The sequence below is a fragment of the Catharus ustulatus genome, chromosome 5 (assembly GCF_009819885.2).
Source record: "Catharus ustulatus isolate bCatUst1 chromosome 5, bCatUst1.pri.v2, whole genome shotgun sequence".
Classification (NCBI taxonomy): Eukaryota; Metazoa; Chordata; class Aves; order Passeriformes; family Turdidae; genus Catharus; species Catharus ustulatus.
In genome coordinates, this window is record NC_046225.1 from 67,336,611 (window position 1) to 67,361,350 (window position 24,740).

Genomic DNA, 24,740 nt, shown 5'->3' on the forward strand with positions numbered 1-24,740 from the left:
GGTGACTCTAAAAACTTTCCCTGACAGTGACTTCTGATTGTCCCAGAAACAAAAGGATGTTCAGAATGCTTGCAATAAGCTGGAACTTATCTTCCAGTAAGTAAGAACTCCTCACCACCTCTTCCTATATTGTACATCAGATTTCAAGGACGATTAGCATTCTAGTGAAATGAAGAAGTTTATGTGCTTATCTACCCTAAACTTCTCAACTTTGATCATAAATGACCTCAAGGCATCTGACACCTCATTAAATCCAAGTACTGACCACTTCCCAAATAGCTACTCCAATGCTTGAACCTTGACACTCAGCTGAGTGAAGTCTGGAGGACAAGTGATTTTTAGATTTAACTTTGCATTGATTTTTTAATGACTAATAGAAAGTATTTTTATTTTTGTTTGGCCAATCTTTTCTTGGTCATTGAAAGTGTCCTTGAACCTTTAGGAAACCTTCTAAATGGTAAAAAAAATACTCTTTCCATTTGTACTGCTTGTTAAAAAGCTAGGAAAGAATGCCCTGCAGTGTCCACATCTTCTTCAAGGTCAGAAACACACAAAAAAAGCACAAATATATACACAATTCAAGCTAACAGCTACCTCTTCATAGTTTGTATTTTTCAGCCTTGGCAACAAATACTCCCACTCTTCTTCAAAATCCACAAAAACCTTTAGTATTATCTTCTTTCACTGCAGGCTCTCACACTGCTATTAACACTCTGAAGAGTTTGCTACAAGCTGTTGTGGCCTCACCATTCCCATCATCAGGAGAGGATTTGATCTGGTGCTTGACACAAGTATTCTGGGACTTTCAAAGTCTAAACTAACCTCTATTGACATCATTCCCCTGGTGCTAGTTCAGATAAACATAAACACACTTCTCATGAAAAAGATTTTTTAAGTGGAAAAACATTGACACTTCTTGCTTAACTACATAAATGCTTCTGCATCTGTGAGGCATAATAACATAATGAAAAGTATATCCAAGCATCTCCCTTTAACAGCTTTGTTTCAGGTATCAAAAACATAGTTCTGGTTACAATCCTTTAGTGGGGCTTAGGACATTTTTTCTATTTTGCACATAAGTCTAGTGATCATGTTATGCATTCAGAAGCCATAACTTAATTAATGTTTGTAATTTAGAAAATTTAATTTGCATTACTGAAATCTGGTTTATAAATGTGTTTGCTTCTAATTTTTTAGTCACATCACTGTATAGCACGTTAATGAATAAACAGCTTCAATGTCATTTCTCAAAGAACAAAGAAAAGGATGACTCAAAGTAAAGTAATAGTATCAGTTTATACATTAGACAAAAACAAACCAAAGCACTTCCAAAATACCTATATTTTAGGAATGGTCATTTATTTTGTCAGCTTTCATTAACCTAGGTTCAAACAACAAGTACAATTCTCCATGGTTTTGCAAGGTATGAAGCAAAATTAATAGGATTTTCATGACAGCAGAAAGAATACTCATACTACTTCTGTCAAAAACTGAAGTTAACAATTGTAAAATATAATTTAAAAGAGAAAATTATGCCATTTCACAGAAAAGCTCAATCATAATGGACACAGAGTTTTTTCTCAATCCACTTAGCATAAGTTAATGCAGTGAACTTTCTACACACCACGGGTTCATTTTTCATGTTTATTTTAAATGCTTTGTCTACTGCACATTACATTACATGTATCGGCATCTTAAAGTCTCTCCAAGCAAGGCCTCAGTAATTTCTGTTAGAACATTTTAGGGAAGCACCTATAGGAGGAATACACTTTACATTACAGAGTCACTAAATATATCTATTGTGTTACAAGTATTATCCATGAGTATTATCCATGTATTTCTATAGATCCAGAATAAAATATAATTTAAGAACCTTTCTTTCAATTTATCTGTGTAACCAAGTCCACCTAATTCAATAAAACCAAGAAACTAATGCTTGCAATTACTGTGTAAGAATTCACAGAACTATGTTCAAACTACATTTGTGAGTACTTAGAAATCTCAGTATAAACCTGTCAGAAAATGCATGCAGTCCACATTCAGACAAAGAAGTTTCTCCTCTAAACTGTTCAGCTGAAACTTGTCTAGATTTGTCTTTGAAAGGTATAAGTTGCAAGACCAGATTTTTTTAAATACTGTGATGATCTCATTTCAAAAATACACTTTATGTTGGGGGCTGTTTTTCATTCTTCAGCACTGATGTTTCCCACCACTGGAGGCTCTTCAGGACAAAATTTGATCTACTACACATAAAAAGTTTGATTATTTGATTAAATTTAACACTACACATATATTAATAACGACCTATTGAAAAACTTATGTATCAGAAAGCTGTACAATTGAACAGCTCCTTTTGAAGCTATAAAATTGAACTGTAAGAAGCCATTTCTGGAAGAGGAGGAAGAACAGGGCACAACTCTGTGCCAGTTAGGGCTAATGTGAAGATTTTTAAAATAGTATTTAAGTGATTAACTCCAAATGAAAGAACATATATGTTGAGAATGTACATATGAGGTATCACCCAGAGATAAAATCTAATTGTATGAAACCAGCAAATCTGTCAGTGACAGATAAGAACTGAAATTGGTTCTTCAAATTACCCCAGTTACCAAATTGGTTTAGGAAAAAAGCCCATGGTATATGCCAGGAGTCTGATGGTAACAAATTACGAAAATTTAAAAAATAAATCTAATTTAGGACAGCTAAAATGCCTTCCAGTATATGTCTTCATGGGAGCTCTGCTTGCTCATCCAGCTGGATTAGCAGCTGAGTTACACAGACACCAACACACACCCCGCAGTGTTGGGATGCAACTCTGCTCCTGGGACTTCAGGGCAGGATCTTGATCCCTGTGAATTGAAAGAGAACCTCAGTGCCAGGGCCAGCAAGCTGAAGAGTGGCTTCCCACTTACCATACAGCATAAAAGATGCTCTAGGTCTCTCTAAACTGGCAAATGCTTCAGCATATATTTCATAGCACAAAGTTCTGAGTAAGAGAAAACATGTTACATTTCCCTTTGCATCATCTCTCTTCGCTAGGTGGAAAAACCAGAAGTGCCCGTGAGCTTTTGATGTTGTGTTCAGGATCTGCCATCAACAAATCTAAAATAGTTTATGCTTACAGTAATTATCAGGGAGAAAACTACTTTGTGAGTACCTCGCTTTTTTTCCAGAAGTAGACAACATAGTAACTTGCACCAACAACAAGGGAGAGAGGGCACAGAGGAGAATAATTCATAAGGCTCAAAGTTCATAAGGTTGGCACAGGCTGTATCTTTTAGCTTTCATGGCCTGTAACTTGCTAGACGTGTGCACCTCTGCATGAAGCTTGTCTGATGACATCTTTCAGGTGACAGAAACTCTTACCCACTTAGCTCCATCTTATATGTTCCATTTTACATGGGTCAAGTCCCAGAGAATTGTCCCATTCTGCCATAACAACATGTGCCGAAAACAAAAAAATTACCATACCTATAGCCCAGACATTATATTGAGCAAATAAACCCATGTGTACAACTACCCAGGTAGCACAATACAAAAATGTCCTTTTTCTCCCCTCAAGATGTATCACTCAAGTCAAAGTCATGCTCAAATACTGGAGCAGAACAAAGGCAAAGAGGGGGAATACTGGCAGGGGTGACACACACTGGGAAATGCCAGGTCTTAGCAATATAATGGAACAACATGAAATCATCTGTGCCATTACAGTGGGGGTGAGTGCCTTCCTGAGTCAAAAAGACATCTCTGTTTCCCATCCTCCTGAGACACAGAGGGTGAAATCTGTAAGGAGAGTGAAGACGTATTTCTGTCTCCTATTCTAACAATGACAGAATCACAGACTAAACAGAAACATCTATTTTTTTCCTTGGCATCCAGAAAGATTCAGAATAAAAGGGATTTAAAATGATCCCTCTGTTGCCTTTCCAAAGCACACATTGTATTCTTGCAATACAGACATCGACTTCTTGCTGCATCCACAGAAGTCTCTGAGTGCTGCCAGAATCTAGCACAGCACAGCATCACTTTACACACTATTTTATAAAGTCCCTATAAAAAAGCCTTTCAGGTTAGAACAGCACACCTAACTCCACCAACCTTCTAAACTAATTTTCTCCTAAGGTTTCAGTATAGAGGATAATGCTAGGAAATATGCTGGGTTCTGAAGATTTACAGGCTGAATACAAAGAGCCAATTTCCAAACATTCTGTCATTTATCTCAGGGAAAGCCTGTCATCCAGTTGACCATCTGCTGGCATCTAGCTTTGTTCAAACTACTTCTTAAATCACCTGAAGCAACTTCTCCTTTTACCAAGGTATGAGTTACAAGCAGATTCCAAGGTCTTCAGTCTCCTTACTCCAGGATTTACATGATATAAATGTATTTTTAAATATATTACAGCATCAATATAATTCATGCCATAAACTCCAGTGGTCTCTGGGGGGGAGGGAGATCATGCCTCACAATATGGTATATACAGTTCTAACATTTTAAATAAAAAATAAAGCCATATTATTCATCAGTTATTGCTGGTTTTTCCTTCTAATAAATAATCTCAAGTGTACTTCTCACCTAAAAAGTAGCATAACATTACAGGTTTTTTATCTCCATTTGAAAATATTACTGCAATTAATTTAATGATTTAGAATTGTGTGAGAAGAGTGCCCCTTCATAACGGCACTTAAAGGAGGACTATTAGACAATTTCACTTTTCAATTCTCTACAGTTAACAAAAAAGCATTATATAAGTAATAGTTCTGAGGAAAAACATACTGTACAACTACTGTACAATAACTTCACTGAATACATTCAGTATAATTTTGTCAAATATTTGAATCTATAAAAACAACATATGAAGAATAAATGATGTGACATTTGAAATTCCTTTAAGAAATAAATGTTCAACTTTTTACCCCAAACAAAACCAATCCTATCACATATAAATACAGTGCCTTAAGTGCCAAATCCATCCCTAAAATTATTTTTATGAAAATATATACAAGATATATACATCCTTACCTAAGGATATAATATTGATATACTGGTACAGAAAGCATGTACAAAATACATTGCACATAATTAAATAATAGGCACACATTATAAACATATTGGGGTTTTAGCTTTATACATATCGTGTATAGTTCATAAATACATATCAAAATCTCAGTATTAGTTTGTATAACAAAATTACTTTACTCTGAGAATAAAACCCAATGTTTGCATTCACTAAGGAATTTTAACCCAAATACTTTAAAGTAAAAAAGCTTAAAGGCTAAGCAAAAAGCATTCTGAAGCTGATACCATTCTTCTCTAATTTCTTGCCAATAACAATAGTCTATTCTAATTTCTCACTGCAACAATGCCTTGCTTTAGCTAAATATAATTCATATCACTTACCCGCTCCTCGTAAGAAACAGCAGTTATTTTTCCTAGCAGTACTCTTCCTAAATTCATCTTCACTTAATATGGAAAAAGCATTTCCTTAACACGTCGGCTTCTCAAAGATTAAACTAAAAATTCAACGCTGCTCCATGCCTGTACATGCCAGTAAAGTTTAAAGGCATTTCGTATGAAGTTCTATTTTACTCCCTTTATGTTACCAATAGCAACAGGCCAATGCAGGAAGCTGTGGTTCGTCAGGGATTCAGATTAGATCTCAATTATCTCTCACCAGAAAAGCTCGATCATTTTATATAAATCATGCTGATTGTATTTGAGAACGTTTCCTATAACAAATCAGGAAAATAAAATGACGCTGAACCGTATGGTAGTCCTGTATTCAATAAAGCAGATTTCCAAGACAGTTTCCAAAAAAACACTAGTTAATCACCCTAACATTAGTTAGAGAAACATTTACATAGTAAATCACTATTTTCAGAGGTTTACATAATGCAAGCCAGAACAAAATAGGACCTCAAATAGTCCATCTGCTTAACTTTTCAGTGGTTAACACTATAAACTGCACATGAAAATCCACAATACAAGGAGACTTGGTGCATTTCATTAAACCTAGGAGTAGCCTCTTGTCCCTAAAGACAAAATTCTTCTTTCAGAACCCAACTGCTATTCTGCCCTTCCTCCCTCACGACCTGAACCTGTGCTCAGCTGATGCCAAGAGAGTTCTGTGCACAGAGCCTCAGGAACAGAGAGCAAAATTGGCTCCTTGTAATGAAAGAGGGAAGTGCAATTCACTTGCCTGTGACAGCGGTGTCTTCAAGAGACTCTATATGGAAAGTACAGCATTTCAGGAAGTTTGCTGCTGTCCACAACAGTGACAGTACCTAAATCACTCACTGCTGTTATTTTTAAAGCAATCAGAACACAACTTTCTGCCAAAAATAAACACCAGAATTGCAATCTGGGAGAGATTATTGGGCATTTTTATGCTAGTGGGATGTCCTTAAGCCCTAGGTGGACGTGCTAGCAGACATTTAGGGAAGAGGAACTTTCTCCCTTGTTCAGTGCAGCATGTGGAATCCCCCACATTCACACAGTTCCTAGGTTGAGCCCCTAACATACAACCAACCCTATAAAGAGGGCAAATATTGCTTGGAACTTATAAAGAGAGAAAATGAGGAAAGAGAAGAGCCTTTACTCAATATTTCATGGTGAGACTGACTTGCTACAGCCAGTATGTACAAGCCTGCACATCTTCCCATTTTGCATTTAGGATGAAGAAACTTGGTTAACAGAAAAACTCAATCTTCTCAATTTAATTTAGAGCAATCAGGGAAGAAATTTAATTCACATGCAGATGAAGCCTATTCTAACTAGAATTTTAGAGGCATAAGCCAATTGCTGTGATGGACAGTTAATTTTTTGATTGATTACTTGTTTGTTCAGGCACACCACTGAAGTTCTGAATGTTCCTACAAGCATTTAATACCATGACAAAATGCAATGGAAACAAGTGGGTGGGTCAACAGGAAGAAATGTGTTTTAAAAATTACAAATTACGCCCTCCATTATTCTAGGATTTCAGAAGCAAGTGCCATATGATACTTGCACAGAAGTTTTACTGCGTGTGGATAAGTATTCAAAATGTGCAACTTTACAAAGAAAAAGATGTCAGAGCTGTTTAAATACTGCATTTTGTTTGACATTAAACCAAGTGGGATGCAGAATGCATTTTCATTTTCAATACTTTAACCAAATAGCAACAATATTATAAATAATCAGGTGCATAATAATCCTTACAATGGATGAGTAAAAATCACAAATGGATCAGAAATGCTTGAAAAACTTCTCTGTAACACCTCCTTGGGGTAACACAAAACAGGACTTTTATCAATAGCACTTACACTTAACACCCAACCTAAATCCTCTAGGAATCACCTAGAAAGACCAAAAGTACTATTTGAACAGATGAGAATGTTACCCATAGGAAGGAATAAGAGAAAAATAACCCCACGTGTAACAGTGGGACACAGGACCAGCAGCTCACTGGAGCAACTGCAGTGAGCATTGCTGGGAACACTGTGGGTGGGCAATGTTTTACACATCCTAGGCACTCACACTCAGCACTGTAAACCTAATAATCCCTTCATTTAAACAGACAGTAAGAATTGTTGATTTTGTTTCACTGAACTAAGCATTACATGTCCACGTTTTTTCCATGCAGTGACTCGACTAACACTGAAAAATAAGCTCTAGCAATTAGCCAGCAGCAGTTAATGATCATGGCTATGAAGTGTCATGTGGCACTGAAAGCCCTTTAAAAAATTCATATCCCTCTACATTTTCACAGCTTATTTCAGCAGCTACAGATATAAAATCTTGTGATTCTGTGTAGCATATTTGTAAATCAGGCAGGCAACTCAGAGGTCAAAGGTCACAAGCAGAAGGAATGCTAATTTGCAAAGCTATTAATGGCAAGTGTTAAAATATGGTAGAACAGCTTTAAAAGCCTTATTTGGATACACCAAAGATGACATTTGTAAACCCACATCCATCTGCTTAGGAGCTAAACTGTGGGAAGGGGTAGCGACCCCAGATAAGGTTGATCTGTTTTTCCCTCCTACCCTCCCCTCCACTTCCTGCTCAAATTTGCTTTTGTACATTTGTTTTCAGAGCAGAAAAAGCTGAAGAGAAAGACAGAATGACAGGGAGCCTGGATAAGTTTTAACTTGTCAGAAGATTAATAGGATTTATTGTATGCCTGACTCCTAGAAGAAGAAAACACACAAAAACCACCAGGCAACCAGAAAGAGGCAATCCCCTGGACCAGCTCCTCGTCACACAGAGTCCTAAACTAAATGAGACATTGGCAGAATGCACCACCAAAAATCTTAAATCTAATAAAGCATTGATTTTTTTTAATGTCATAATAAATTAACAACTACTTGCATGACAGCCACATGTTAAGAATATGATTTAACTCACTGACCCCAGTTACTGAAATAAAAAGCAGGAGCATCAAAAAGCTCACACATAAATTAAGAAAACTCTGCCATAAAATAAAATTATTTCTCCCCTAATTCTCCAGATTTCCTGTAATCTGTCTAAATATATTTTTGTCAATAATTTGTCAGTTACTCAACAATAAACAGACCCCATATGTGCTGCTGATGAGAAAAGATTCTCTCATTTACAGCATTGTGAATTCCCTCTATGAATTCTGAAATGAGTCCTTCCTATTCCAATGCAATATTAACAAAAAAATATTTTGAAGCCAAACCAGCAGGAACTTGCTTGTGTATAAACAAGTGAAGTACAAGCTGCCTTGTCAGACACTGAGACTTCCCCTACAGTAAATCCTGTGAAGCAAAGGGAAGGATGCAAACGACTGCTCCGAGTGCCCTCTGCTGTCTGCCACACTGCTCAGACTCCTGAGCACCTTCTCAAGTGCTCAGTTCAAGCTTTGCCATCCAGAAATCTGCTCTAAAAAAATATATCTGGTTATATGAGCCACATTGTAAAGTGTGAAAAATAATTCTATAGGATTGCAAACTGAAAATTTAAAAAACACACTTCTGCAAAAATGTTTGTGAACAATTCCTGGTTTTGTTTTCCCCTTCTGTTGATCAACATCTTATGACAACTGAATTCTCTCCATTAATAAATACTTGCAGAAACAGCATAACTTGCACATCCAGATGGAAGGTAACTTATAATGCAAGAGTAAACTAAAATTATACCGAATATTAAAGAGGAAATGATTAAGTGACAGATCACTGAAACACATTTAGTCACTTCTGAATTTCCTGATACTGATGTAGCCTCTAAAAGTTAAGATTCGGAGGAAATCAATGTAAAAGTGAGCATGAAAAAGGTTATATTTTAAGTAAATAACACATATAATATTTTCCCATGCTTTGCAATTATTTATTTCCCTCCTGATTTTAAAATATGAAAATTTTGCTGCCATACTTTTAGCATTTAAGACAATCTTATTCTGAGATATATAGACATAAATATAATTACTATAATGTCAAAATCTGACAATACAACTAGGATGCTTACTTGCAAAATAAGTGTTTTCTGAGCAACAAGAACCCAAAACTGGTCTAAGCCTCTATACCTCAAAAATTTTGGATTCTATAAATACCTTTCATTTATTTTCAGTTATTTTAGTAACTCACACCATCTGGATTCTGTTTTATTGGATAAAAATCCAGCTGCAAGAAGAAAAATCCCTTTAGCTGAACAACTTTTTAAAAAGCACTGTAACAAAAGGTAACATATCTGTAACAACATTTTTGCTTTACGGAAACATGTACAAGTATAATAAAAATTAGATTAAGGTTTACAAAAAAAGAAGAGAAATATCTATATATCTACTACACTCATTTTAAAAACAATACAATGCTGCAAAAGAATTTTAAACATAACTGTAAAAATGGTGTATTCTTAATTTTAAAACAGAGCTTATATAGAGAGTCAACTTAAATACTTATACTTACGAACTTTGTCTCTTTAAAACCTCATTGAATCCTTAGAAGCATAATTTTTTATATTTCACAGCAAGATTTCTTAGCTCAGAAGACTACTCATTAAATCATATTCCTGTTTTCTGCTCGCTTTAGACAAACAAAACTTTATACTTACAGACACTTGACTACCAGTAAAAGTTTTCTCCATGTATAAATGGTTTAATATCTCATTGTTAAGAAACAGTCCTTCAACTTTATTATTACGCTCTTTCTGAACACATATTTACTTCTTCCAGAGTCCAGTAAAAAAATGAGGCTTCTCTGTCTGCTGCCCTATCAACACCTCTCTGTTCTCCTCCCTCCCCAGCACATTCCCCGCCCTCAGTACTGGTTCTGTATCTTCTCATCAAAAGGAACAGGCAGCTCTCAAAATGGTGTTTAGGCAGGTCCTGCGTAACAATAAAGCTTCTGTAAAGACACCAGCCCTGCTGAGCAATCTGCTAATGTAAAATACATTCACTGAGGGCCCACAGGACTCTGTCCTAAAGGTTTGTCCGAACTTGTTTAAGCATTGAGTCAACATCGCTTTCTCATCCAAAGTATTCCCTTTTTAATACATTCCCCTTTGAGGAGCCTATTACCTGAACGAACCGAGTCACCAATCTCTACTGAAAATAATTAAAATATAATCTAAAAATACTTTTTAAAAAAATATTGTTAAAACATGTAAGACTCACAGCACACTTCTTGCCGTTTCTGGCATGTATGTACGTGTCTCGGTGTGATTACAATCACATGTATGCATATTGTGCAACCTATCTCATCCTACCAAAACTCTCCGTGTTCTTCTGAGCAAGCAGAGCATTGGCATTTACAAGGATCACGTTCCAAGTGAAACAGTACTCTCATAATTTTAAATACCACACCTACTCTCCAGACAGACCCACAATATCTGCGCATTTTCAGAAAAAAAACCTCATGCCCTTTCTGCCCAAAATAATCTTTATCGTCCTTCACCAGTTCTTTTGTCAAGAAGGCAGTTGCAGATGGGCTTTTCACTGTACTTTTAAAGTTTTAGAAGTATTTAATTGTGAATAAAAATTGTATTAAGTAAATTGAAAGATTCTAGTAAAAGTTTTAGCTGACTTCTTTTTCTTTCTTAAGTTTCACTGGAGAGATAAGACAGTGAAAATTAGGTGGTACAAACTCCTACCCAAAATCCCAGCAGTTTAAGCATGAGAGAGAATCATAAACAATTTGCAGATGCTATCAATTTGTGCTGTATGTATTCTGTGATTATGCTCTAGAAATACCAATCCAGTTCATTCAATAGAGATTTATTCTCTAACACCAACCAGGTCTCATCACGGAGCAAAAATCCCTCCTTAGTCATTATTTCGTCATGTGACAAGAAGACATTCCAGCGAGGGAGGGCAGGGATGGAGAGGCACCAAACCAGCCAGGCAGTTCCTCATTCCCACTCATTGCAGGAGCTGCCTGGACAATCTGAGCAGCAGCTCTGGGCAGGGCAATGGCACAACCAGGGAATGAGAGCTCCCAGTGCCAGGGCAGGCACCCAGCACCAGCAGATGCTGCAGCCAGCCAGCCCTTCCCAGCCACCTCACCGCAAGGGAAAGGTGGCCCTGCTCCCTGTGCCAAGGGGACACCCACAGTCCCACAGCCAGGGAAAAGCCCTGCCCACCCTCACAGCTCTGCACAGGGCCAGTTCATATCATGGCTTTAACAAAGTATTATGTACAGTATAGTATTATGTTTCCAGTAGTGGCCACACAAGGAAGTCTAGCAATGAGCAGCACAAGGACACTCATCAGACATTTCCCTGATGACACTCTCCCCGACTCCAGGTATTTTTAGTTCAAGAGATTTCCTCAACCTGGTGTGGCTTGTCTCCTTAATAATCCCCAGTGGCTCTCTTTTCCAAATACCTGTCCACTTTCCCTCCAGGACATGCAAATTTCTTGCATCCACAGCACTCAGTGGTGAGGCATCCCACAGACCAACTCACCTCCCACATGAACAATCTTGTTCCTCTGTTTGTTTTGCTCCTGGCTCCAGCTATCTTTAATTAATGGTGTCGACTTCTTGTCCCGAAGGAGAGTGAGCAATCAATCCCAACTACTTTTCCTATGCCACCCATGATTTTCCACTCTTTCTTACACCTTTCCTAATCTTTTCTTCTTCTAATATACCAGAACATTTTAAAATAAGGAGACCAGGTATAGAAAAACAAACCACAGTTGTATGCAATGGAATAATTTATTCCTTCCATAATAATCTGTAATATAGGATTTTGCTTCATTGCTACTGTACTGAGCTGTTGTTTACATGCAACTCTCCCTTTTAACTCAGAGGCCTCACTTCTGAGAAGAAACAGTGTGCTGAGAAACATATATATCATTTCTTATATGAAGTTAGAGCTATTTTGCCTCATTTGTATTACTGTAAATTTATCTGCATACATTTTCATCTGCCATTTTGTTGCCCAATCATTCAGTCTTATAAAAGCAGCCTGGTCTCATCTTCAGAGACTGCTCTCATCCTTACTACCTGGAGTAACTTTACCTCACTGCTCACCTTCTTAGGAAGAGCCTTAAAAGATGCCCTGGGATCAACAAATGTAATATAAGAAACTCCAGCAAGAATCACCCTTAAGCAGCAAATAGTTCTGCATTTCAGAATCACTGCAGTAAAAAGCAGCATTATTCTGCCTTAATGTCACATGCCTCAGACCCAGAAGAGGGAACAGCTTCACTTCAAAGAGAATAAGCCCAATTTTTGAAGAATGCTAGGGTTAGGGAGAAAGACACTCCAGAGAGGTTGCCAGCCTAGTAAGAGCTCCTTTTGTGTGAGCATCAAGAGTTCTGTCTCTACTCAAGGAAACCAGAACCAAAATAACAGAGCCAATGCCAAAGTCCAGTATCTTACATTGCTGAACTGAGGAATGCAGCCCCTCTGTAGCTTCAGCTGCTCTCTTGAACTTGCTCACCCTGTCTGATCCTTGTAGTTCCACAAACTGCAGAGGTATTTACAGCCTGGGAATTCACCTGTGTCCCTTTAGTCACACACCTTAAGAATGGCAGTACTGGCTGCTACAAGATTAATTTAGACAGAATACAAGTTTATCTCTCGTCCCTGAAAGCACATATTGTGTCTCTGGTTCTGGTGGCAGAAATGGGCTTGTGCTGGAGAGCCAAGCCTGGAGGCAACAAGGCTTGGACAGCACTTGAATGGCAGGGTCAGACAAGGTCAGACAATCTCCTGATTGCCTCCTCAGAAGAAATTTCTCTATACAGTGCCAACTGCCTTTGCACATATGGGGACCTAATTCCCTAAGGAATTCATCCTAGGCAACACTGTTGGTTTCTTCTCAAGCACCACAGCATGGGGTGAGCATTGCCCATATGCACCTCACAAAAAAAGCACAGATGAGATCCAGCTCTCAGCACATTCTCTGACCACTCTGCTTTTTACATGCAAATTTACATGGCAAATTTGTACAGAAACTTAAGTAAAGAAAATAACCCAAACGCAGGAGAAAACAGTAGGACAGTCATTTCACCAACTGCAGTAACAGAAAACAAATCCCACTATTCTCAGTGTCTGAGGAAAAAATGCACAGTTTAAGTCTGTTTTAAAAAAAAAAAAAAATCCAGTTTAAAAAACTCCAATTTACTTCTGGATTGTATGTAGAAATAAGTACCTCAAATCCACAATAAAGAGGTTGCACCCAAGTGTATTGATCTGTTGACCAACCCACGTTTGTCAGATCCTTTACAAAACAGTGGAGTACAAGAACTTTCCATGAAAAAGTCTATAAATGTAAACTTAAGAGCAGATAGTGAAAATCTCTTTAAAATTATGGTATAGTAAAAAATACTAGAAAAAGCCTAACAGTAATGCTAGAGCACAATCTGTGAAGAAAAATAAATGGCATACTACTACTAGTATGTTCCTTTCTTCAAAGAGATAAAAATAAACTACCTGATAAGATCCCACATGCCAAAGTAAAAGCCTGAGGATGATCCTCTAGAGCAGGATGGTGAGTCTGAAATTCTTAACAGAGCAGTCTAGAGCAGGAAATGTGAAACCAAATGATGCTGGACAGCATGACTAGCAATCCCCTGCCTGCCCCCAGGTCCTGGCAGTGTTTCCCTTACCAGCACAGGTTGTGGCCACTGTGCAGCCCAGCAGGTGAACAACTCCAGCCAGGACTGCAGCAGCCCAGGGTCTGAACAAAGCAGAAGAATGCCTGGCACAAAGCACTGGATGTTTTTCTTACTGATCAGCTGCATGACCACATCAGGAATTCAAGGTAAAAACATCCATGTGTGATGTCATGACTGACTTACAGTATTTACAGCTAGACATCATGGTTCAGAAAAGGGTTTGAGCCAGTATAGTCAGGGAGTCTGAAATCACTAAACACACCTCTGACTGCTCCAGAAGTGACCCCTGGTGCCAAGGGAAAAGAGAAACAAGAAGCTCATCTGTGGACACAGGTCGGTGAAGTTTCCAACACAGTAGAGCACTCAGACTTCAGAATATCCATATATGAGATTGGATCAAGCCTTTAGGAACTCATTATCAGCATGCTAAAAATACAGTGCTGCCTTTTACATACAAAAATGGAGATTTTCTCATGCATGCACTGCTATTTTACATTTGGTCTTTCCTTCCCCTTTTACAAAAGCTGACAGCAAAACTGCCAATTGGCTGGTTATGTATCTTAGATAAAAACTGAGACAAAATACTGCCAAAGATGCAGTACTTAAAGGGGGTACAGAGTAGAACATAATTTATTTTTAACTAATCGGTGAAATCTAAGACAAAACTATACATTCTTTAAAAATTTTGAATTCACTGATATTAGCTGAGAATTAAGAGGCCTCTTGATTTAAATCATGTGCTTACACTGGCCATAGTGGTGGCATTGTGGCCATGGTGATGACCTAAGAATATCAATAAAGCAATCTCTGCAGGGAGAGTTAATACTTTTTATTAGATCATATGAGAGGGTGGGAAAAGTTTGGGGCATGTTTAGATCTCATCTGATTGTCCACTATACTAGTTGGTATAATGTAAGCTATTATGTCCCTGTGTAAGCCTTGTCTGATAATTTAAATCAGTCAAACAAAAACAGGTACCCACTGAAAAACTCTTTATTAAATCAAATGAGCATTTAGGGGGAGTTTTGCCACCCACAGATGCCAAAGCTAATATCCAGCAGAGACATGTCATTCATTAGTGTAAAAACCTCATACCAAAGAGATGTGCTGTTTGCTTTCAAAGAGCAGATGAAATGCAAAAAGTTGATTCAGTAGAATTAACAAAACAGAAAAAGAAAATCAAGTATTATTATCTATAATAACACCTAATAATACTGCATTATTAATGGTTATAATTAAGATGGAACATTCTAACAAAAAGTCCTCACACAGATTTTTTAAAAAAATACATGATATATTCCAACTTTGAAAACATTACTAAACTCCAAAAATTTGATTCAACAAATGTAGTTATAATATACAATATAGCTTTAAAGTTTCCAAAACAGGATGAGAAAAGAAGAAAAGCTGCAACAGCCATCTTTTCTTGTCCTGATATTTAGTTAAAAGAATTAAATCATCTTTATTTTTTAAAATATCTCTGCATTAAATTATTATTTAGCAATACCTAAAGAATTTGACACTGGTTTCCCTACGAAATTATGTCTCTCATTACGCTACTCTGCCCTATTCTTAACCACAGAGAGATACAAAAAGTACAATTATTTTCAGGAAAAAACAGCTTTCAATGTTCTTCTTGGTGAAGAGGAACCTAAATTTTTTGACTTCAAGAAAATACTGCAAGGTTCCCCCATTTTAATAGACTTCAAGAAAAATTAAAAGATGAGTGGAATAGGCTACAGTTGAAAATGTTACCAAAACTGGTGATGAATAGAAGAATTACAATTACTGTGTTTAAGGTAAACTTTTACATGGCTAGTGTTCTACTGCCTGCAGTCTCACAGAGACACCTTTAATGTGTTTATAAATTTATAAACATCTTTTGCAGAACAGAGTTGTGCAAGAGGATGAGAGTAGTAGCATTTAGAAAAGTGGGAAGAAAGACAGGATCATGCCCTTTCATTAAGCCAAATATTAAAGAATCATAAGGTCTTTTAGCTTAAGTTACACCTTGAAAATATGAACAAGAAGATATGCTAAAAAGTAATATTGGTCCAAATCACCAGAATGTTAACATGGTTGTTAATGGACACTATTTCACACCAACAAATTATTCACATAGGAAAATTTATTGGTAGATAAAAGATAAATCTGTTCTTAACAAAACCAGATTTCTTGTAATTTAATAAAGAAAACTTTCTAAATATATTTCATGTGAAAACAACATAACTAGGGGACATACCAGATATGCTCATTTTCTGAATTCAGTTCCAATTTAAAGAATAATCATAATCAGTCCTACTGTGAACAAGCACACTTTCCACAGTTCTGAAATAAATTTATTCATTTTCTATTTTGTGAGACGTTTTGCCTACCACAATTATAGCACAACTGCACCATTAATTTTGCATTCTCATCCCATTTTGATCTGTGCATTTTTAAAATAATCTTGTATACAGCTTCTAGTAGTAAAAACATCACCTAGACATTAATCCTATGAAGTTGTCTGGTTTGTTCTATGTATAATACAGCTTCTGCAGGTAAGAGGAAAATACTTAAGGAGGGGCAACTACACCATTAATTCTAATCTTACAAGAATTCTGTCTGTGCACATATAGCCAGATGCAATCTAACAAGTTAAATGAAAAAGTGATATTTTCTCATGAAATCATATTTTTGTTTATTAAAATATCTATGAATGTTCTGTATTCTTGGACAGATTATTTTGAAAAATAAATAAATAACAAATTTCAAAGAAATCACGCCACCTTATGGCAGCACTCAGCAACACTGACTGCTGGTGTTTCACACACTGCTCATACTTCTACAGAAAATCCAAATACAGCCTTTTTAAACCTGTAAGCCATGAACAGTTTTCAGCAATCACCCATAAAAGAAACTCTATGGAACCTACTTACACTGCTCAATTTAGAAGAATAACTTGGATGCCAGCAGGAATCAAACCCACAAGCTCAGAGAAGCATATTAGCTTCCAAATTTCATGTTGGAATCATTACCTCACTCATTCTTCTAAGATAACTAAAAAGAACACAAAAGCAAGCAAGTAGCCTATACAATACATTCATGGTCATTATTCCAAAGGTGGAGTCTCCAAGAATTTCCTGCTATTGTTATTTCCTCTTCCACCAACCCTAAATAGACAGCCTGAAATAAAGTAAACATGTACTAACAACATTGTGTTCTACTACACATAGTGTAAGAGCACTTGGGACAAGTGCTGAAGCAGCAGTGTTGAAGTTTGAACCAAAATTAAAACACCTCAACACTATTTTATTTTGACATACAAAGCTTTTGGAATTCTTCTCTGTATTAATGTTTCTCCTGGTGGCTGGGATATCTAAGATATCATTCTCTTACAGTATGCAGAGAAAAAAAAAAAGATTTCAAAGTGAAAAGAAGTCGTTGGACAGAACAGTCCACACCCACATAGCTACATGTAGTAAGGGCATTCATCCAAATACAGACTTGAGTACAGACCATCCCTTTGTCCAATTCATATTGTGACCCAGAATGAAAGTTTTCCCTCCCAGAGTAACTGCAGCAGCAATGAGAATGTTGGGACACAGATCAACTCTTAATCCCTCCTGTTGGTGCTACTCTGTTTACATACACTAACAAATACCAACTAGGACATAATGAGGGGAAAAAAGGACTTTTTAGGCCAGTTACTATCATATCTTTCTGAAATTAATGGCAAGTCCCAAGTGCCTATTTAAATGAATATTTACACAATGTGAAACAGCACCAACAAGAGAAATTAAATTTTATTTTTCATGTTTAAAACACTCAAAACATGAGATGTGCAAAAAACATGCATGAAATTTCAGTCTGGACGATTGTGGAAAGAACCATGTTTTTCCTGCTGCATGTGAATTACCAGCACTAGACTCTTTGGTATTTTGAGAGAATTCACTCTTACTGCAACCAGAAATTCTGTCAATAATGGATATATATAACAGCAAACTTTTTCAACTTAGAAAAATTATCATTTTCTGATTAAGAAAGATGTAGCTAAATGGTTCCCAAACACCTTTATCCAGAACTTCTTGCTGTATTTAAGTTATGCAGTTACTGTATTAAAGTTATGAGTGTAAAGAAATTATTTTCCATAACTAGAAAAAAAAGGCAAAAGCTTCAGAGAACATAAAAATAGACCACTATGAAAAACAGAGAAAATAGAAAAAATCTGAGAAATAAGTACACTTCCTACCTGCATTCCCTAAGCATGCCAGAAGCTCCTCCATATATTCTGCTCCCAAAAATCCACTGCACTGATTCTTCCTACATTTTCCCACAGCAGAAAACTCAGTGTCTCCTTCTTTCCTCCTCCCATCTCAAATGCTTTTTAAACACCTCCTTCCCATTTAGAGGGCTCAGTGTGCCACATTCCCTCTCTTGCTGAAGAGTGGTGTGTATGTATTCCATAGCTCTTGTGCCAAGAGTTCTGCACAGATTTTTGTTTCTCCCCAGTCACCAGCCTTCCTCCAAATAAGCATGGAAAAGAAGTAAGGGAGGAATCTCTCCATTCACCTTCTCATCCCTGCCTGAGGAGGCACACTAGGAGCAAAGATACAATGAAGCCATATTCCTACAGGTGGCTCCTACAGCAGAACAGGAGGATGGCTTTTCATTCCTTGTTTTCTCCAAATCTAATATGGGTTTGAGAGCCAGACATCAGCTGATGTTACACCAATGTAAAATATTACACTTACTTAAAAGGACCCAAAATCACAAAGTTGATTAGGAATTCCCTTTCCTCAACTGTTGTCAAAATTCATCAGCTGAACAAAAATATATGATGAACACTTGATTTTTCAATATATCATGATACATTCATTTCTAAGACATTTTGATCAGCAAAGTGTATTGTTTGGATCTATACAGGACCATACAGGGAAAATAAAGTCAGAATTCCCCACTGCTGGCACCAATGTAACCTTTTAAAGAAATATTGAAAAAGACAGGTTGATACCTGAAATCTGTATTCCCCTCACAAAAATGTCATATGATAGTAAGTAACTTTATTACACTAATACATTACTTTCTTTCAGCAATTATCTACTGTTAAGTTCTCTAAGGCTCACTTCTAAATCTTAAATGACAGTTAATTACCTCAAGGTCATCCAGAGAGCGAGTAATACTAAATCGCTTCGATCTTCCAAATGATCTTCGAGCAGAAGAGCGTGGAGGAGGAGCCTGATTTAATCCCATTGAATGTCCAAATTTTGCACCCTAAACAAAACAGAAAATATATATCAATTTACTTCTTTAATTTTAGTACATTGCTGATCATAGTGATATCTGAGTTTTAAGGAAATGTAACAGGACCACAATTTCAAAACACATTGGTCATTTGCCATGCCCCTGTAAAATCACATTCCAAAATTCATAAAAGTTGACTTTTCCAGTCTTAAGTCAAGTACCTTAAATATTCAGCATGAATTTACTAAGTACTAACATGAGTCATCAGTAAGGCTGCTAAAATGCACACATGATACATGTCAGCAATAAAAGCAAGACCATCCTGGCTCTTTCCTGTCTTAACTGGAAACTTTTTTACTACAAAATATTTGCGTTTTCTATAGGAAATTACCATCCCAGAAATCATCTCACCCAGCTTCTCTTGGAATGTTTCTCCACATTTTTAAAAATCTTACTTTCACTGCTGGTTTTTTTTTAAAGCCTTGCTGCTGCAAAGTCCAACTTTTTAAATCACACAGTACAAAATTGCAGGAACTTTTGTTCTGAGAAAAGCAACTCCCTCACTTGGATGTGCCATTACTAGAATTGGTGCTGCAGTAATTAAATCCAATGGTTTTCTCTTGTCCCCATAATCATACTCTTTCTCCCTAAAAAGTCACCAGATGTCAGTTAAGCTACTCAGCATGTACAAGTTTATTCCAAATGGCAAAGTGTAAGCTTGAACCTAAAATTAGGCACACAGTCAGTGACTGGTGCTAAGCAGATGTACATAAACTCACTGCATTACAAAACCTTGTGATTATGTGCCTGAAAATTTGGATTCCCTTCAATGTGGGGAAAATTCCTCCCTGTCTACTGATGCTTTTTTGCTTCAGAAAATAAAAAAAACTTTAAAGCAGAGCAAATTCCTCTGTTTCATGTCAGCATCTTTCTTCATGATAGCAAGCTTAAAAATATATTTATTAGTACTTTTATAATTGCTGATTTGGCAGATTTGTTATATTTATTAAATTTTCTACTTATGTTCATTTCTTCCTTTGGGCAAATTTCTGTGCTCATAGTTCTGAAGTATTTTGGTCTCCCTTTGATCACTCATTGGAAAATCTATACAGGTCACATTAATCAAAAGAACAACCACAAATTTCACATCTTCACAGCCTCATGCCAACAACCACTCATACAAAGCAGAGAAGAGCAGCAGAGTATTGTACAGCCTTGGAGATGTCAGCCTGTTTGCTAATTCCCATGGAGATAAAACTGTTCTACAGGAACTGGGCTTTGGCCATCACCAGTGCTCTCAACAGATTCTGTTCACAAGCTCAGAGAATTGCCAAGACAAAACAGGAATCTGGATCCAAAGTATGCAGCAGGGTTCATCCCCTCAACAGGCTTGAGAGACCAACTTCATTCAGTATTAAAAGGGATCCATTTTTCTATTAAATCTCTTTCCCTCCCAGTTTTCGATTTACTGAGGGTTTGGTTTGGATTGTTTTTCTTTTTTAATTGGCTGAGAAATGGGCAGGTTCTGCCAAAGCAACCTGAAAATCTAGTGACAGGATATTAGCTTCCAAGGTTTTAAGAGAGCATTTAAAAGTGCAGTATAAACAAGCTAAGATGGCTTTTGCTAAATGATTATATAAATGTGAAGAGAGGAAAATTGCTCTCTGTAAATGCCGACAAGCAAGACCCAGTGGAATGAGGACAGTTCCTGTGTTTTTGAGCAACTTTTAAAATCATCTGTTCATCCAGGCAGGTACTGCTGAGGTGGTTCAGACCTGCCCCATCCCTCACAGCCTTTCTGTGGGAAAGGAAAGCTTACACCTGGTGCAGGAATCTGTGCCACACTGTGAGCTTCACCTCAACCCCTGACTAAATTCAGCAACACCCATTACTGTGCTGCACAGCTGATCAAAACATTAGCAAGGCTCCTCCTGTATGAATGTTTCTGTTAGAGCAACATGAATATACATGTACATCTTCTCTATTTCACCATTAGTCAAGTATGACCATGCTAGTTCTGTGATTTTTAATTTTTTGTTCATTTTTAATCTGAGAATTAGTGATAAAACTCTCAGACTACCAACAACTCAGCAAATTAATGGCATCATTAGTGTGAGTACAACTGGTTCTTTGAAACTAATGAAACACATTATGGATGCTTAATGGCCTTTGATGTGTTTCTTAAAAGTAGATGTATGCCTGAGAGAACCTCATCTTTCATTGAAAATAAAAGGGTGAAAGGAAAAAAATAAAAACCTATCAGTAGCAGACATATCTATTAAAAGTAACAAATACATTTTCATTCTAATTTGTCCCCAAAAAAGAATATAAATTGTCCAGTGTATATTTAAATAGTAGAGACTGCCATCTATGATTCTGGGAAAGTAAGACAAGACTCAAAAACTTTTTCAAACAGTAACATTACAAATTGAAGGAAGAAGAACCAACTGCCTAAAGACAAATCTAATTAGATTTCACTGAGAAGCAGATTCCAGATAAGATTAATTATCACCAGATGCCCCATTTTGGAAATAAACATTGCCTACCTATTTGTGGTCAGAAGCATAACAAAGAGAAAGGAGGGAGAGCAGACAAAAAACACTTGTAAATTGTGTGGTATTAGAAAAGAGAAAGTAAATTAGTATCCAATCAAAGCTTTTATTTATGGTTTTTGACATTGTTATACAAAACTGACTACTGAGCCCTGGGTAGAACAGTAAAGATCAGAACAGGTTAAGAAAAAAGTGACCCTGGGGATAAAACAATGCTTAAGCAATGATTACAAAATATAAAAATGCACTTAGTTAACCATTTCCCCAGCCCATCTGGAAAACAATTGCAATTAAGAAAATATTTTCGACTGACAAAAATCTCTTCCTTGCTCTGAAAAATTAATAATCTAGGAAATTAAGGAGGACATTACTAAAAAACCCAAAAAGACTGCAATTCACAAGTATTTAATTTCCTGGGAAGTCTCCCTTTTCATCTTTTCTTGACTCTATTCCAGACAGTCAGACTATGAAGGCAGACCACCTTCTCCAGATCAATTTAAAAATGGTTGTGCATACACACATGCACACAAATAAGGAAAGAATCATCTTATGCAAACAGCACCATTTTGGCAAATGTTTTTCATGGGATTCTGAAGAGCTGGAAATAAAAGTATCCATGACTTAAAGAGAAAACAGCCATTAAAACTAGAATGTACTAATCAGCATGGCTAAAGAAATCCACAGTATTTGAGCACAGGGAGGTTGTTACTGCAATGACTGATATTAATGTCATTTGTGCAATCTCTTAGACAAAAAGAAATCATCATACTTCTAAAAGCCTTTACTACACTGTTAAACAGATATTAAAAACCACTAAATTATCCACAAACATTTCAGAACAACACAGGTATGACCCAAAAAATGGCCAGGTTGGAGCAGTGGGAGATGTCTCTGCCCATGGCAAAGGGCTTGGAACGAGATGATGTTAAGATCCCTTCCAACCTAAACCACCTTAGGAAAAATATCCTGTTTCATTCTCTGTTAGCTGTTGAGCTGAAACACTGAAATTTGCTACATCAACATTAGGCTGTAGGGTTGATTGGGTTTTTTTTTTAAGTACAGATTGCCTATAAGCCCTAGAACTGTTTATTATCCTACCTTAAAGATTCTCCTCCAAAAAGTGTTGCTAAATCCATGAAACTCCAAAAATATCTAAATAGTCAAGAAGATATAAGAAATTCTATCAGAGAACAGAAACTAAAGTCCACCTGACATGTCACTAAGTGCCTTCACCTCAGAAATTTTAGGAATTCAGAAGCTGACCAAAAAGCACAGAAATTTGTGAAAACTAGTTGATCAGTGAAAGGTATGTGCTACAGCTACACATCCTATCCTATTTGCAATGCAGATACTTGCCACCTTGCTACTACTATCTATCATGGTGAAAGTATAAAAGAACATATCTCTAAAAGCCTTTATCCTGTTATGATTTGGCAGATGGAGAGGAAAAAAACAAGGGATTAAAAGAATTAAAGTGCTGATGCTCTAAAAAAATCCATTCCTTTTTCTACTCTTATAAAAAAAAGTAAAAATTAGAACAGATTGAAATACCAGTTAATGTATAATTGTAAGAGAAAAAGTACAATTAATGGGGTTAGTGTCCTTTATATTTTTAAATAAATTACTAGATCACCCATTTTTTTAGGGTAACAGGAAATGGCAAGTGCAAATATGACAAGGAGAGCACTGAAAACAGGTCACCAGGGGAGGACTGATATAGCAGCATTTTGTGAACATGTCCAAGTGAGAACATTTTCTGTCTGAGAACAAGAATGATGTACAAGTACAAATGAGAAAGTGGAAAACGTTGTACTTCATGTATTAGCAAGGCAGAGGGAGTGAAGAAAGATGTGATTCATGTTAGACTGCAAACAGATGGACAGAAAGAACAAAAAGGTTCCAATATGAGATGATTTGCATCACTCTAATTATTTAAACATAGAACCAAAAAGGATGGGCTCTTAAAAGTATTTTTAACTGATAAACAAGTTAGGCAGCAGTTCCATATAAGATTTTCAACAGCTGTGGCAGCTTAAGGGTTTTCATGAGTCCTGCAAGCTCACAATTTGCAGCAGGCTGTGCCCTCATCCCCACTAACAGTAAACTAGAGTTTAGAGTTTACAGAATTAAATAATCCTGTTTCTAAGGCACATCCCCAGACAGCCATGCCAGCACAACTCATGTATTCGCTGCCAACTCCAACCCGAGCACAACAGGAACTCTGTTAAGCTGGAACTGCCAAAGAAATGCAAGGTGAAACTGTGCCAGCCAATATGTGACTGTAACCTGGAGCCTGAGTGCACAGAAGTCAATGAAACCTGATCAATTATTCAGAACACAAAGAAACCAAACACCTTCAGAAAACATCTTCAATTAGCTTAAAGCTAATTCCCAGCTATAGCATGAGCTGTACCATGCTCCTTTATACTCCAGCAAGTGCAATTATGAGTATCACAACTTTGTAACAAATTAGCATATGCAACAACCTGAAATTTCCATTTTGTGCTAAATAGTCTTGTGCCTCTCTGCAGTTACTGTCTGGATATTACTAATAATTTTCCTTCCCTCTGGTACCAGTTCTAAAGCTGAAGGTGCAGGAAGGGGTTAGCAAGGAAGGAGACAGGCAGGTATTGGAGTAAAAGAGACAAAGGAAGGGGGAAACTTTTGTTAGGAGTTCAGGCATCCCTGACAACAAAAAAATACAGTGAGCTGGCAGCAGGACTCCAGAAAGGAGAGAAAAGGAGAAAAAACTGTGAGGCTTTAGGCCAGCTTCCAGCAAATTTACAACTTTTCATGGAAAACACATCACAGTGTGATATTGAGAGGAAACTAAAGGGACTAAATCTGATGGAACAGAGATTTTGCCTGCTCTGTGGAACAGCAGCAAGAAGGAAAAGCAAAATATAAG

At 36.9% G+C, this 24,740-nt stretch overlaps 1 protein-coding gene across 5 annotated transcripts in view; it reads right to left on the bottom strand.

The window, feature by feature from the left end:
* The window catches only part of RGS12 (regulator of G protein signaling 12), an 87,929-nt gene that overhangs the window by 45,738 nt on the left and 17,451 nt on the right, over positions 1–24,740 (bottom strand). For 3 of the 5 annotated variants that reach the window (XM_033060740.1, XM_033060739.1, XM_033060741.1), the window contains exon 3: positions 19,191–19,310. In XM_033060740.1, coding sequence (XP_032916631.1) covers positions 19,191–19,310 — 120 coding nt within the window. Of the gene's footprint in view, positions 1–5,395; positions 6,122–10,045; positions 10,121–19,190; positions 19,311–24,740 lie in introns of those variants that run through there. The other 2 variants (XM_033060744.2, XM_033060742.2) reach the window with 2 other exon arrangements.